General features: G+C 40.1%; 1 protein-coding gene across 3 annotated transcripts in view; it reads left to right on the top strand.

The window, feature by feature from the left end:
* The window catches only part of SEC23IP (SEC23 interacting protein), a 40,726-nt gene that overhangs the window by 18,879 nt on the left and 7,075 nt on the right, over positions 1-14,772 (top strand). The window contains exons 9-17 of one of the 3 annotated variants that reach the window (XM_006105864.3): positions 763-971; positions 1,342-1,460; positions 1,775-1,927; positions 4,094-4,189; positions 8,488-8,685; positions 11,338-11,493; positions 12,206-12,308; positions 13,317-13,502; positions 14,197-14,359. In XM_006105864.3, coding sequence (XP_006105926.1) covers positions 763-971; positions 1,342-1,460; positions 1,775-1,927; positions 4,094-4,189; positions 8,488-8,685; positions 11,338-11,493; positions 12,206-12,308; positions 13,317-13,502; positions 14,197-14,359 — 1,383 coding nt within the window. Of the gene's footprint in view, positions 1-762; positions 972-1,341; positions 1,461-1,774; positions 1,928-4,093; positions 4,190-8,487; positions 8,686-11,337; positions 11,494-12,205; positions 12,309-13,316; positions 13,503-13,990; positions 14,360-14,772 lie in introns of those variants that run through there. The other 2 variants (XM_014447941.2, XM_023746770.1) reach the window with 2 other exon arrangements.

The following is a 14,772-nucleotide window of genomic DNA, read 5'->3' as shown; positions in this document are numbered from 1 at the left end:
AGAATATCATTGATCGGCTGCCTCCTGCATACCCAACACTGGGGATTGATCCCGCAACCCGGTCATGTGCCCTGACCGGGAATCGAAACCTGACGTGATCAACCACTGAGCCACGCCAACTGGGTCCCACTCAATTTTGAAAGCTTTCAATTGAGAACCATAGATTTAAATAATTTTTTAAATTTTTAGGTAATATTTATGCTAGAACACAGGGCTAATAACATATGAAATTTGGTGAAAGTCATAATCTTTCAGGCACATGATTTAATAAAACTGATCCTGCCAACAGCATTATGACCATGCTGGGTCATGTCATGAGGGTGTTTTCTTTCTCTGTGGATGTTCTTGAACTTTGCTATGGACATTCTCAAATCAGGAAAGAGCTTCATTCTTTTAGTCTTTTTTCTTTCTCCTGCTTTCTCTATTGTCCTTACCACCCACATTTGCTGTAAGGTGTCCTGATTTCCAATAAATTGGAAGACAATGAAAGAATAGGCTTTCTTCTTTAAAATTAAAAATCTTTTCATAAGGCTTATTTTATATGACTTCAGAAAATCCCAAAAGTCATACTGCAGTTAAAGGCACAAACAGCAATTTTTTTGCTAATCTTGGTGTATTTATAACTCTGTCTACAAAATCAACTCAGAATTAGTTTGTGGATTTATTTACTCACTGTACTTTCAGGATTCAAGATCTAAGCTTTAAAAAATTCATAGATTTAAGGTACCTTCTCACAATATACTTTTTTTTCTTTCTAAATAGGAATATTAAGAAAATCACTTTACCAAGTATTGGTCGGTTTCGTCACTTTACCAATGAAACCTTGCTAGATATTCTATTTTATAATAGCCCCACCTACTGTCAGAAGATTGTGGAGAAAGTGGGAATGGAGATAAACCGTCTGCACGCACTCTTTATGAGTCGGAACCCAGACTTCAAAGGAGGGATCTCTGTTGCTGGTCACAGTTTAGGTAAAATTGTCAAATATTCACATGTTAAGCAAAATATTTGTTGAGTCAGCACTGCTTTCATTGTGGATGACACTGTTGGTGCAAGATTTAGAATTGTAGATTTCAGGTTTTATAAAGGGTAGAGATGAATGCTTTGAGTTTAGATTCTGCCTTTGCTATTCACCTTCCATGAATACCTACAATTGCTTTATATTTTAATTTATTCCGCTGTTTGGTAAAACAAGAACACTGATTATCAGATCTTGATTAACACCTAACTTTGGTATGACTTCTGACTAGGGACTTTGAGAAAAAGTAGGAGAATATGTTTAGTGATATAAAAAGCACCTAGAACATTATAAAGCAAAATGCTGCTTTTTTTTTTTTTTAGGTTCTTTAATATTGTTTGACATTCTGTCTAATCAAAAAGATTTGACTTTACCAAAGGCTTCAGGGTCTTTTGTTGTTGCTAATGGAGCTGTGAAGCAGCCACGTGTCCAGGAGAAGCAGGTACGGCCCAGTTAACATTTAGATTTGGAGTTTGAGCTGAACATTTTTCCAAAATCTGAACTGTCTGTATATGAAAATATGCTGAGGTTTACAAGTGTAATGGAATCATATAGCTTGTTGTTATTGTAAGAAATGGGAGCATGAGTGATTACTAACTTATATGCTTTTTCAGAATATTTACAAATTTGGATGACAAACTACAAAAATTAAGATGTGTTTTTAGAGCAGAATGGGTTAAGATTTTCTGTAGACAGGGAGAAATTTTATGGGAGTTTTTCTGAGCTTTGTAATGTTTCCCCAACTTTATCTCACAGACGCCTGAAGACCCAAAGCTGGCCTTGGATGAGCCCAGTGACCTTGATGCTGAAAATGAAGAAGTCCTGACTCTGCAGGAAACCCTGGCAGCACTCAGTCTCTCTGAATACGCCAGCACTTTTGAAAAGGAGAAGATTGATATGGAATCTCTGGTACTGATGATAGTTTGATTCATTTTTATTAAATTTTTTTTCCTGTGTATAAATTGAAAATTAAGAATGATTTGAACACTCATACATCATAATACATTCCAGATAAGGCAGAAATTTAAGTGTTTAAGAAATTGAAAAACACAGAATTGTGTGTGTTTTTTTAAAATTGATTTCGGAGAAGGGAGAGGGAGAGAGAGATGGAAGCATCAATGATGAGAGAGAATCACTGATCTGCTGCCTCCTGCACACCCCCTACTGGGGATCAAGCGACCTAGGCATGTGCCCTGACCGGCAATCGAACCGTGACCTGCTGGTTCATAGGTTGATGCTCAACCACCGAGCCACATCGGGTGGGCAAGAATTGTTTGTAAAACACAATCTGAGGAGACTTTTCTAAGTGTGACACAAAGCCAAAAAGTCATAAATGAAAAAAACTTGCATAGCGGGAGATGCCATAAACAACATCTAAAGACCAGTGATAGGTTAAGAAGAATATTTGGAGCACACATTATAGACACATGGCTTATTTCCTTACTATTCAAAACTTCTGCAAGTTTGTTACATAAATATATCAACACAATAGGAAAAGAGGCAAAAAATAAGAACAGATGATACACAGAAAAAAAAAACAGCTTATAAGAAAACTCATAAGCGAAATGCAAATTAAAAGTGCAGTGAGGCCCCACCGAGGTGGCTCAGCAGTTGAGCGTCGACCCAGGAACCAAGGGGTTGTTGGTTTGATTCCCGGTCAGGGCACATGCCCAGGAATGGGCTTGATCCCCTGCAGGGGCGTGCAGGAGGCAGCCAGTCGATGATGCTGTTCATCTCTCATCGATGTTTCTATCTCTCTACCCCTCTCCCTTCCTTTCTCTGTAAAAATCAATAGAAAGCATATTTTTAAAAAAAGAAAAATGTTCTTTAAAAAAAATGCAATGAGATTTTTAACCTATCAGTTTGGCAAAAATAAAGAGTTTCATAATATAGGGTGGGGCAAAAGTAGGTTTACAGTTGTGAGTACATGAGACAGTTTATTATTGTTTATTAATGATTGTATTATTTTCCATATGAACAAGTGTACTAGCAAACCTATGTTTGCCTCACCCTATATACTATGTGGCTACAATGAGGGGAAGTAAGCACTGTTACATATTGTTGGAAACAGTGAATAAATTGGTACAGTCTCTCTTGAGGGCAGTTTGGCAGTGTCTTTTAAAATATAAAAAATACATACCTTTTACCCCAACAGATTAACTGCCAGGAATATTTCCTGTGGAGAAATATACACACAAAAAATATGTACAAGGATACTGTAGCACTGTTTGTACTAGCAAAACTTAGAAACACAGTTGGTGTCCATCAGTAAGGCACTAGTGAGGTCATTTATGGTGCATCCATGTGATGGTGTACCCTGTAGCTAGTAAATGGGTGAGGCAATGTCAGAGATACTGGTGTAAAATGATCTCTTAGGTACAGCATGTGAAAAGACCAAAAGTTCAGACCTGTTTGCATAGTAGGACATACACACACACACAGCAAAGCATATAGATGCTGTGTATGTGTAAGATCTCTCTCTTGAAGGAGAACAAGTTGCCATCAGCTGCAGCTGAGAGAGATGGGTTGGGTGGATGGGGCAGGACTGGAGGGGAGAGACCTGAAACCTTCAGCTTGACTATAGCTTTTGAATTTTGTACAACCTGCATGAGTTTTCTGTTAAAAAAGTAATAAAATGATTTGGATGTGGAGGGCTAAGATTTTACAGCCTAAATTAACACTTGGAGTGGGGGAAACGAGTTAAGTCGGCTCGCGTGAATTGCGCGTACTCCGCGGGAGCAGTCTTTAACTCGGTTCATATAGATTTGCGGTGGAGTGCGGGAATCGTGTAAACTCGGGCCAATTGTAACTGCGTATTACCAAATATTTGTTTGTAATCCACCCTTTTGGTGGATGGAACAAAACCAAAAGACAGAGCCATCTTATATTTTGGCGGGCTAAGATTTTACAGCCTAAATTAACCCATGATTTAAAAACTAATAACTTACCAAAAAAAAAAAAAAGAATTGATTGGATCTTAGATTGCTTTAGATGTGTAGTTTCTTTATAATTTCCTTTTTCAATTTCAAGTCTGTCACTAGACTCATGAACTTGCTTGTTTGTGTTCTTTTGCAGCTGATGTGCACAGTTGATGACCTGAAGGAAATGGGAATACCCCTGGGGCCCAGGAAGAAGATAGCCAACTTCGTCAAGCACAAGGCTGCCAAACTGGTAAAGCTCATCTTGTCCCAAAGAAAACAAGGCCCTGTGTGACTAGCTTAGGTTTTGGAAGTTTTCATGAATACCCTCATGAGTAGGCCAGCTAGCGTGCTCCCTGCTCCTGGACACAGTGATGGGGCTGATGGAAGCTCAGACTTTGGAGTAAGCCATGCTGGATTTTAGGTTCCATGTAGGGTAACTGACCACCCAGTTTCCTTGGAACAGAGAGAATTCCCTGGACAAAGTACTTTTCAGTTTTAAAATGGGAATTTCCCAGGGCAAAAATTGGATAAATCCTGGATAAACAGATGAGTTGATTGCCCTGCTTCCCAGTTCAGCCACTTACTCACTACATATCCATGAGCGGTTTGCTTACCCTTTCTGATCCTTGGTTTCCTTCATCTCTAAAATGGGCATGATACCTTCCTTATAAGGTTCGAATGAGGATGAAGTAATGCATGTGAAGATGAATACCCAATAGATGTTCGCTCATTTTCTCTTCCCAATCCCTCTCACCTTCTAAAGATAACATACACACACATCTCATTAATAATAGCCAGAAAGCAAAAATTAAATTAATTAATTTATTGATTGCTTTTAGAGAGAGACAGAGAAACATCTATTTGTTGTTCCACTTATTTATGCACTCATTGGGTGCTTCTTGTATGTGGGGATCAAACTTACAACCTTGGCATATTGCAGTGGTTCTCAACCTTCCTAATGCCGTGACCCTTTAATACAGTTCCTCATGTTGTGGTGACCCCCAACCATAAAATCATTTTCATTGCTACTTCATAACTGTAATTTTGCTACTGTTATGAATTGTAATGTAAATATCTGATATGCAGGATGTATTTTCATTGTTACAAATTGAACATAATTAAAGCATAGTGATTAATCACAAAAACAATATGTAATTATATATGTGTTTTCCGATGGTCTTAGGCGACCCCTGTGAAAGAGTCGTTCGACCCCCAAAAGGGTCACAACCCACAGGTTGAGAACCGCTGAGTTAGAGGGAGATATTTGAGCACAAATTATGACACATCAGTCCTGCAACAGTATTGTTCATGCTTTCTGGCCCCAGGAGAAGGGATGGGTTGATAAGAGAGGACTTCCCCAAGGTGTTGGTGCTTGAACTTGAAGGAGAGGCAGGACCAGGGGACATGGCCTTCCAGGAGAGGGCCTGCAGCTGAAACAGCCGATGAGCTGAGAGTCAGGGAGGGCAGAGTCCTGAAGGCCCAAATGGCAGGTGTGGAAGTTTGGATTTTATCTTTCGAGTGAGTGGTTCTCAAACGTTCATACGGCTATGAAAGCCATGATGCCTTTAAACAAACATCATGAATGTTCACCTGTCATCAGTTATAAATTGGCACCAATCCCCTTTTTAATCTAAATCTTAATTTTACCTTTAGAAATTCTAAAATAATATGTGTTAAAACTGCATGAGCAAATGTTTCTATAATAAATGGGTTTTTCAACATAGTGACTCCTTCCTGGTTTTTCCGTTAATACTTGTCCCCATGTGCACATCAACAAAACACAGCCTGTAAAACAAAAACAAATGAAAAGCTGCCCTCAGGCCCTACAGCATGTCCTTGACTGTATTCTATAATAAAAGAAAAAGTATTCCATTGTTCTTGGAAAATTTTTAGAAGGAGCCTGATTTATACACTATAGTTGCTTCGATATATAAGTTATGGCATTATAAGAATATTTTGAAAGGAGTGAAAATCAGTCAAGTGACCTTATTTTTTTTTAAATCAGATGCATTTGCTTCTGGATGAACCATGACATTTTCTTGGCCATGTCGCCATTGGTCGCTCTTCAATTTTCATAGGTAATAAGGTGCTTCCAGATAAATAATAAGATAATATGTTGTACACTATTGATTTAATGCATCTGAAATAATGGGACCAAAATTAGCTAATTACTTTATAATAAGGACATCAAGTATTTGTAGCCAGTGTTTTTTTACCCTTTGTAAACTATCTTAGTGATTCCCATTTGAAAAGGAATGGTTCTTAGTTTTGGGAATATTGGTGTCATGTATGTGTATGTTGGTTCACTTTGTTTTTACAATTATCGAATGTGGCTAGGGGAAACAACAATAGTTTGGCATAGGACAGTTTATGACCTATTTAGACAGCTCTCTTAGCAATTTGGAATGAGTTCTATTAATACAATTGGAGGTTCTGCAGAGCGAGAGAGCAAATTTAAGAAACTGGACATGGTCTTCATTTTGGGTTTGAAATTTAATCTTGTGCTGCCTTCAGAGGGAAGAGATAACAAACCTTCCTGAACGTAATGGGGGCAAAGAGCTTTCTTTTTTCTGTCCTGCCTGTTGAAGTCACCAAGTGGACTCTTCCTGCTTTCCTAGGGTTTGGAATTTGTTAATAGATGAGACCTGTTTGGCCAGCGGTTTTGTTGAGGCGTTGTCAACAAGTGCTTAAATAGAGACTTTCCTGGTCATTCTCAGCCTGGGGAATGAGGGCCACTGAGCACGTGCCTGTGGGGAGGGACAAGTCCACCCAGGGCAGCTGTTCACCTCCCTGGCATTGCTGCCGCTGCCTCAGGCTGTGATGACAAACCAGAGTGAGTGGGTTCCATCGTGCTAGATACACCTGCTCCATAATGCTCCCAAAGCTTTTGTTCACATTTATTTTGGGGAACAAATTGATCATAAGTATTTGGGGCAATATGTTGTGACAATTCTTGCACCGGTGTAGTCACTACCTAAGACAAAAATAGAACGTTTCTGTCACACGTGCTTCTTTCTAACCAACTCTCCCGCCATACAACTAACCGTTATCTGATTTCTGACACCCTTGAAAATTTTGCCTGTTGTGTATGAAGGGAGAAACAATATGTATGGACTCTTTGGTATGTGGCTTTTTTTACTCAAAATCATTCATTTTTATTCCATTGTATGAATAGACCACAGTGTGCTTATTTGTTCCTTCCAAAATGCTTTTGAGAGAAATTTGTTAGTGGCTCCATGCAGACATAATGTTGAATGAAGAAATTTCTCCTAGGTTACACATATTTATAGAAGTATGTATTTTAAAATTATATAGTACTTCTAAACTGTCTAAAGTTTAAATTTAAAAGAAAGAAATTGGCAGTTTTAAACTTTTTATTAGAAAAGTATTTCAAACAGTAGAATGATCTATATATATAAAAGGCTAAGCGACCAGCCAGCCGGCCGGTAGGTATGACGCGCACTGACCAGCAGGGGACAGATGCTCAACACAGGAGCTGCTGAGCGACAGCAACTTTGCAGAGTGCCCTCTTGCACTCTGAGACCTCTCGGGGGATGTTAGGCTGCCAGTTTTGGCCCGATCCCTGTAGGCCAGGCCTAGGGACCCCACCTGCTGGGGGGACCCCCACTCACTCTGCAGATGCCCTTTGAGCCCCGGCGCTGCCCCAGGTGCAGCCGGCTGGGGAGGGACTGCGGGAGGTTTGTTCCAGGGCCTGTGTCCTGCCCGTCTTGCCCAGTCCTGCCCCACCGGCCACCTTCTAATTAATTTCCTTTCAATGTGCACAAATCCGTGCACCGGGCCTCTAGTAATATTTATATTTAGACTTAATTGTAGCTGTTTTGTTTTTGTTTTTCATTGCCTCTTAATCTTTTTCTCTTAAGAATTTTAAAGTAAATTTTAGACATGGCGCTTCTTTCCTAAATATTCAATACTAGAGGCCCGGTGCACAAAAATTTGTGCACTCGGGGTGGGGGGGGGTTCCTCAGCCCGGCCTGTGCCCTCTCGCAGTCTGGGACCCCTCGGGGGATGACCACCTGCTGGCTTAGGCCGGCTCCCCAGGGGATTGGGCCTAAGCTGGCAGTCAGACATTCCTCTGGCAGCCCTTAGGGGATGTCCACTTGCCAGCGGGGAGCAGGCCAAAGCTGCAGTCAGACATCCTTAGCGCTGCTGAGGAGGCGGGAGAGGCTCCCACCACCACTGCTGTACTGGCAGCCATCAGCCTGGCTTGTGGCTGAGCAGAGCTCCCCCTGTGGAAGCGCACTGACCACCAGGGGGCATCTCCTGCATTGAGCATCTGCCCCCTGGTGGTCAGTGTGTGTCATAGTGACCAGTCATTCCCAGTCGTTCGGCTGTTAGGGTCAGTTTGCATATTACCCTTTTATTATATAGGATGTGTCCCTGAAAGGGACATTTCTCTAATGACACAATGTCATTGTGCCTCAGAAATTACTAATCACTCCCTAACATTGAGGTAGCATGTGTCGTGGTGAGAGCTCATAACTGAACCTTTCCCTCAGGGTAATGTCATGAAATCTTGGTATTTTACAGGAACAGAAAAAAGCAGCCTCAGAAAAGAAGGCAGCGATGGCGGCTTTGACAAAAGGACAAGAGGGAAGTGCTCAGAAAGCTAAAGAAGTGGCTTCTCTCCCCTCAGAGTCCAGTGAGTCTAAGAGGAGACTTCCAGTCGGTGCTTGTGTGTCTTCTGTGCATGTGGATTATGAGTCTTTTGAGGTTGGCACTGGACAGGTAAGTCCACACAGTGACGAGGGCTGCATCTTTTCCTTTGGAGTCACATATCTTTAGCATCATCACATATCTTTCTATTCTTTAATCGTTTATTACTCATTTATGGGAGGGGTAGAGAAAACAGATTCTAATAAAAATTGTATGCTTCCTTTATAATGTTCAAAATAAGGGATTGAGTGTGTACTGAATACATCATATAACTTTTGAAGTTCTCTTTATTTCAGCTTTCTATCAATTTTATAGCATTTTTCTCTCATAGCCAATAACAGAAGTGGCAATAGTTAGAAAATTCTGCTTAGAATATATTCCAGTTTCTGTGAGAGAAACTGCTGTGTTCACTGAAGTTGTGTTTTTAGTATTCATAGTGCTTTCCTTGGGGAAACATTGCTTTAAAAATCGATCAAGTGGTTAATGATGGAACATTTAATAATCTACTTTGATATTCTTGTATCACTGCCTTTGACGTCTGAAATGTCTTTTGGATGTTGCTTTCAGCATATTTATGTCATAAATAAGGCTCCATTATCATAAGTGAGTTCATGACTGATGTCAAAAGGAAAGGCAGGAAATGGAACTGAATGCTTGTTCAAGCTTTTGAGCCCAATTCATTCATAAAGATTGACTTTTAAAAATGTCTCTCTTTTTAAACATGAGAAAGTTTGAACAGACTCTAGCAAATAAAGGCAGCTATTTTCTCACCTCCCTGTGAAGGAAGGATCAGGGTGTAGGAGATGTGTGGAACCATGAGCTCCATGCCACCTGGACACTCACTGTGTGCCTTTCTCTGGGACTTGGCCTTTGTCATGAAACTGGAATCACGGTTGTCAGTAGCTTTGAGCTCATCTCCCTTCACCATTATGGTCACAAGGAAAGGAATCTGCCCTGCTAGTATGTCCTGTTAGGAACATTTCAAGAAGGGGTGTTATTTGATGTAGTTTAAGTCACAAGTCCATTCGGGACCAATTCTTGTTGCCTGGAGAATGGGGCACAGGTTGATTGCCCCAGCCCAAGTCACCTGCCACCTCCATGGTGGGTGGGCTGAGGTGGGCAGGTTGGATCAAAATGTTCTTAAGCATTCCAACCACAGCAACAGCATGTGTTGTTCATTATCAGAAAGCCAAGAAATACTGATTAAGCAAATGAAGATTAAAATATAACCTTGGAATTTCCTTAACCAGAACATAATACCATTAGCTGCTTGAAGAAGACCTTCTAGACTTTTATTTGTGCATATATTTTAACAAATATGGGAAAATACTGTATGTAATGCTTTACTAAAACCATGTACTGCTATTCTCAAAGAATATACAGTTGAACCATGCACAACATGGGCCAGTTCACATTGGAGTTGTTCAGGGGTCAACTGTGTGTATTAGGGATATATTCTGTGTCAGTAAACATTTTTCTAAACTTTATTTTTAACGACCATTGTGTTTCACTGTTTTCAAGGTAATGCTTTATTCTGACATTTACTTATTGGATGTAGCTTCCTACAGCTGCCTTAGGAAAGTACCACAAACTGAGTGGCTTAAAACAACATAAATTTACTCTCACGTTTCTGGAGGCTGGAAGTCCAAGGTGGAGGTGTCAGCAGGGCCATGGAGAGGAACTCTTCCTCGCCTCTTTTGAGTGTCTGTTGATTTGCCACATGTTCCTTGGCTTATAGATGCATTACTCCGGTCCTCCGTTTTCACAGGGCATCCTCCTGTCTTCATATCATCTTCCCTCTGTGCATTTTGTCTGCGTCCAAATTTACCCTTTTATAGTAACACCAGTTATATTGGATCAGGGCCTACCCTAAGACCTTATTGTAGCTTAATTATCAGTATAAGACTTGCCAAATAAGGTCTTTTTTGGGAGGACAGCCCATAAAATTGAACATATAGGATCTTTCCAGTGTTTTAATCTTTTAAGCGACCCAGTGATGAACAGTTTTAAACCAGTTTTTCTGTGCACATTTTTTATTCTTTCTTTCAATTAAATGACTAGAAGGTTAGCTGGGACAAAGGATGCATAAAAGAAAATGTTGGTAGTTGTTGCTACTCACTGCTTGAACGGCTGTGGCTGTTGGCATTCCTGCTGCGTGGGCCCACTTACATACAGATTTTTTTCAATACTGCACATGTGTGTTCTCTTCCTTATGATTTCCTTAAGGAAAACATTTTCTTTTCTCTAGCTTACTTTAAGAACACAGGGGATTGCCCCTCTCCCCATCGCCCTCATTAATACAGACCGTCCCCAACTTACGATGGTTCCACGTACGATTTTTCAACTTTATGCTGGTTCAGGAGTGATACACATTTAGTAGGAACTGTATTTTGAATGTAGAAGTTTGGTCTGTTCTCGGGCTAGTGTATGTGGTAGCACACTGTCCTGCGATGCTGGGCGGTGGCGGGGAGCACAGCTGCCAGGCAGCCAGGCTGCCACAAGGGCCCACAGTCAGTGTGTGCTGGATGTTGGGTTTTGTGTTGTCACTTTACTACAAAATAGGCTTTGTAGGATATGATTTTGCTTAGCTGTTGGCTAATGTAAGTTTTCTGAACCTGTTTAAAGTAGCCTAGGCTCAGCTACGATGTTCTATATTACATGCAGTTTTCACTTAATATATTGTCAACTTATGATCATTTTTTATTGCTCTTTGTTTCTTTCTAGGTTTCTGTTGTTTATAGCTCATTAGACTTTGAGCCAGAGATTTTCTTTGCCTTGGGATCTCCAGTTGGTATGTTTCTCACTGTTCGAGGAGTGGATCGGATAGATGAGAACTACAGACTTCCTACCTGTAAAGGATTCTTCAATATTTATCATCCAGTGAGTGAATTAAATTAACTTCTGTTTTGAAGCTGAAGAAGCTGTGCTCTTTATCCTAATAGATTCTCAGAGTCTTATTTCTCAGGAATTAATACTGATTTGGATTTTGTACAACTCAGTACTCTGTTCTTATAGATACAGTCCAGTACTCTCCAATAAACTTTTCAACCAAAAAGCCTTTGTTCAAGGAAACTAGAGGCCTGGTGCATGAAATTTGTGCACGGGAAGGGGGTGTCCCTCAGCCTGGCCTGCACCCTCTCCAATCTGGGATCCCTCTCACAATCCGGGACCGCTGGCTCCTAACCGCTCACCTGCCTGCCTGCCTGCCTGATCGCCCCTAACCCCTCTGCCTGCCTGCCTGATTCCCCTAGCTGCTCTCCCCTGCCAGCCTGATCACCCCTAACTGCCTCTGCCTTGGCCCCCGCCACCATGGCTTTGTCTGGAAGGACGTCCGGAAGATGTCTAGTCTATCCAGTCTAATTGGCATATCACCCTTTTATAAGTATAGATAATTCTGTTGCTTTGTGGCAAAGTAATTTTATCTACAAACTTGGAAGTCTTCTTACAATTACCAGTATTTTGAATAGGTGTGAAAAAAAGTAAATATGTCAGGTTTGCCAGTTTTGTGTATGTGTTTTTTTTTTAACCCAACTAAGGTATATAACTCAAAATAAAATAGATTTTTTATAAATTTCCATTTTTCTATTTACAGCTTGATCCAGTGGCATATAGACTGGAACCTATGATTGTTCCTGATTTGGACCTCAAAGCAGTTCTCATTCCACATCACAAAGGCAGAAAAAGACTTCATTTAGGTAAAAAGTAAATATTATACTGGTAAAACTTCCTTCCTTCCCGTTTTTAAAATATTAACACTAAGTCCTTCCTTACAGAATTAATGTTCAGTGCCTACTATGTTGAGAACTTGTTTACTACCTAATTGATGGTGCTATAAGGAATGTTATAATGAGTTTCTTCTCCTGATGACTTTATCCCTGACAGCATTCTAACTGCTGAGACATGTAGGAATCAGGGAAGGTGGTAATAAAGTGACATGATGCATACACTTTGATAGAATTTGGTTATAATCTTTGAAATTGAGAAGCAGAGTAGCATTTGAACTAATGACCAAACCATCAAGAAATAAGGTTGACGTTCTCAAGTCAAGTGGGTGTTTATTTCCTTACTAACAAGACTGACTTTTCATGTTGAAAACATCCATTGATTCTAAGTGGGGTTTAAGTATCTCGTATGTCTGCTAATGGTTTAAAAGAAGGAAAAGTGATCATGCCCTCTTATTTGAAAGTTTTTTGTTTTTTTTTCTTTCATCATGCTTTAAATTTAACTCTTTTAGAGTCAAAATGAGAAATTTAATATTCAAAGACCTTGATTTCAAATAGGAATTATTAGACTACAGTAGAAAAGATGAAGGGGTAAGAGTTTCTTCACTTTTAAATTAGGTTTTATCACAACCTCACATTTTAAAATTGTTTCACTGTTAAAGATTAGAAAAAGTCATCTTTTTACAGTAAAAAAAGCACATGCCTATGTTTAATTACATTTTTATGGTATTGAGCTCCTTTTTTTCGGAGAGAGGAAATTTATAGATTTTGGCTGGATCAGGTTTAGTCATTACAGAAATGACAGGGATAAGATTCCTCAAAACATTTTAACATGTTGGAGGTTTTTGGTTGAGATACTCCATCTATATGACATTTAAGAGAGGACTAGGCAGTGAATAATGTTAACTTTAGTTTTAATTTCTGTGGTGCAGAATTTTACCCACTGACTGATGACCTGATGTGTTGTCTTCATCTCTTTAGAGTTGAAAGAAAGTCTCTCTCGCATGGGATCTGATTTGAAGCAGGGTTTTATCAGCTCCCTGAAAAGTGCCTGGCAGACATTAAATGAGTTTGCCCGTGCTCATACCTCTTCAACTCAGCTGCAAGAAGAATTGGAGAAGGTAGCCAATCAAATCAAAGAAGAAGAAGAAAAGCAAGAAGTTGAAGGTAAATTTGATAATATTTAAGACCTTTCCAGTTCTTCAGAATGTTTTTTTTCAATGTAACCCATAAATCATTTAATGATGCTTTTTCGTTCTAGCCTTCTTAGTTAAAATGTAGAGATGCCTCCTATAAAAGAAAATATTTTATGCTAAAATACTGATTTGGATTTTGTACAACTCAGTACAAATGCATGTCTTCCTTTCTAACGAGGTTTTGCCTGATAGTTGCTGAACTTTTTACTCTGCAATGTTAAAGTTTCACTGAGACTCCAAAGGCCAGAGCGGAAGCTCAGAGTTGAGAACCAAGTTTATGTTCAGGCACTTGAAAGACTCGCTCGGAGAAACGATCTTTTCTGATGCTGCTGTTTGACTGTGTTGTTATGGACTTGACTGCAATGTCAGGTCATTGTGCCGTGATGTTTTTGAATTTTTCAGATTCTAATTCTATTTCCTTTCTTTCTGCAATGCTCTCTCACCCCTTTTCTTCAAAAGTTCTGTCAGCTCGTGGGCTCTTTCTCCTCTCTCTGGTAACCAGCCCCGCTTCCCCGGGCTCTTTGGAGGAATGGGAAATGAGCCTGGTAGCTCCCCAGGTTGCTACGTGTGTCAAGCAATATTCTCACTGAGCCCAGAAAGTCAGCTAAAGTCAAAGGATAATGATTAAGTGATTGACTTTGATATTGAAATGGTTTAAATTCTAGCAGAAAAGGTTGTTGAAAGTCCAGATTTTTCCAAGGAAGAGGACTACTTAGGAAAGGTTGGAATGCTGAACGGAGGCCGTCGAATTGACTACGTTCTTCAAGAAAAGCCAATAGAGAGTTTTAATGAATATCTTTTCGCTCTTCAGAGTCATTTGTGCTATTGGTAAGTATTTTCTTCTTTGATAACATTCAGGTGGCCTTTAGGTGCTAGCACAGGAAGCAGTTGTAGTTTTAATGAGACTCTTACTGATTTATCATTTGTTAAGGAACATTCATTTGAACACCTGTATATTCAAAATATTTTCCCCCTTTAGTTTAGTTACCCACAAGATGGCAGTAGGTCATCTGCCTTTGACCAGAGGCCTTGGTGCTAGCAAGGACTGTTTTGCAGGGATGCCTCTCCCAGGATGGGAGTGGTAGGAGGGACGGAGAAGAGCCATCTCTTTCCATATCCCCTCTCAACCAGGAGAACTGCAGTGGGTGGTTTTGCAGCTGAGTGGTCTCCATCCAGTTTCTAAGGACAGCTTTGGGGGTGCACTACTTGTTCTCATTTGCCCTTCTAGGTAGAAGTGAATA

Source organism: Myotis lucifugus, unplaced genomic scaffold, assembly GCF_000147115.1.
Source record: "Myotis lucifugus unplaced genomic scaffold, Myoluc2.0 scaffold_730, whole genome shotgun sequence".
Lineage (NCBI taxonomy): Eukaryota > Metazoa > Chordata > Mammalia > Chiroptera > Vespertilionidae > Myotis > Myotis lucifugus.
This window is presented reverse-complemented; position numbering and strand designations above follow the sequence as displayed.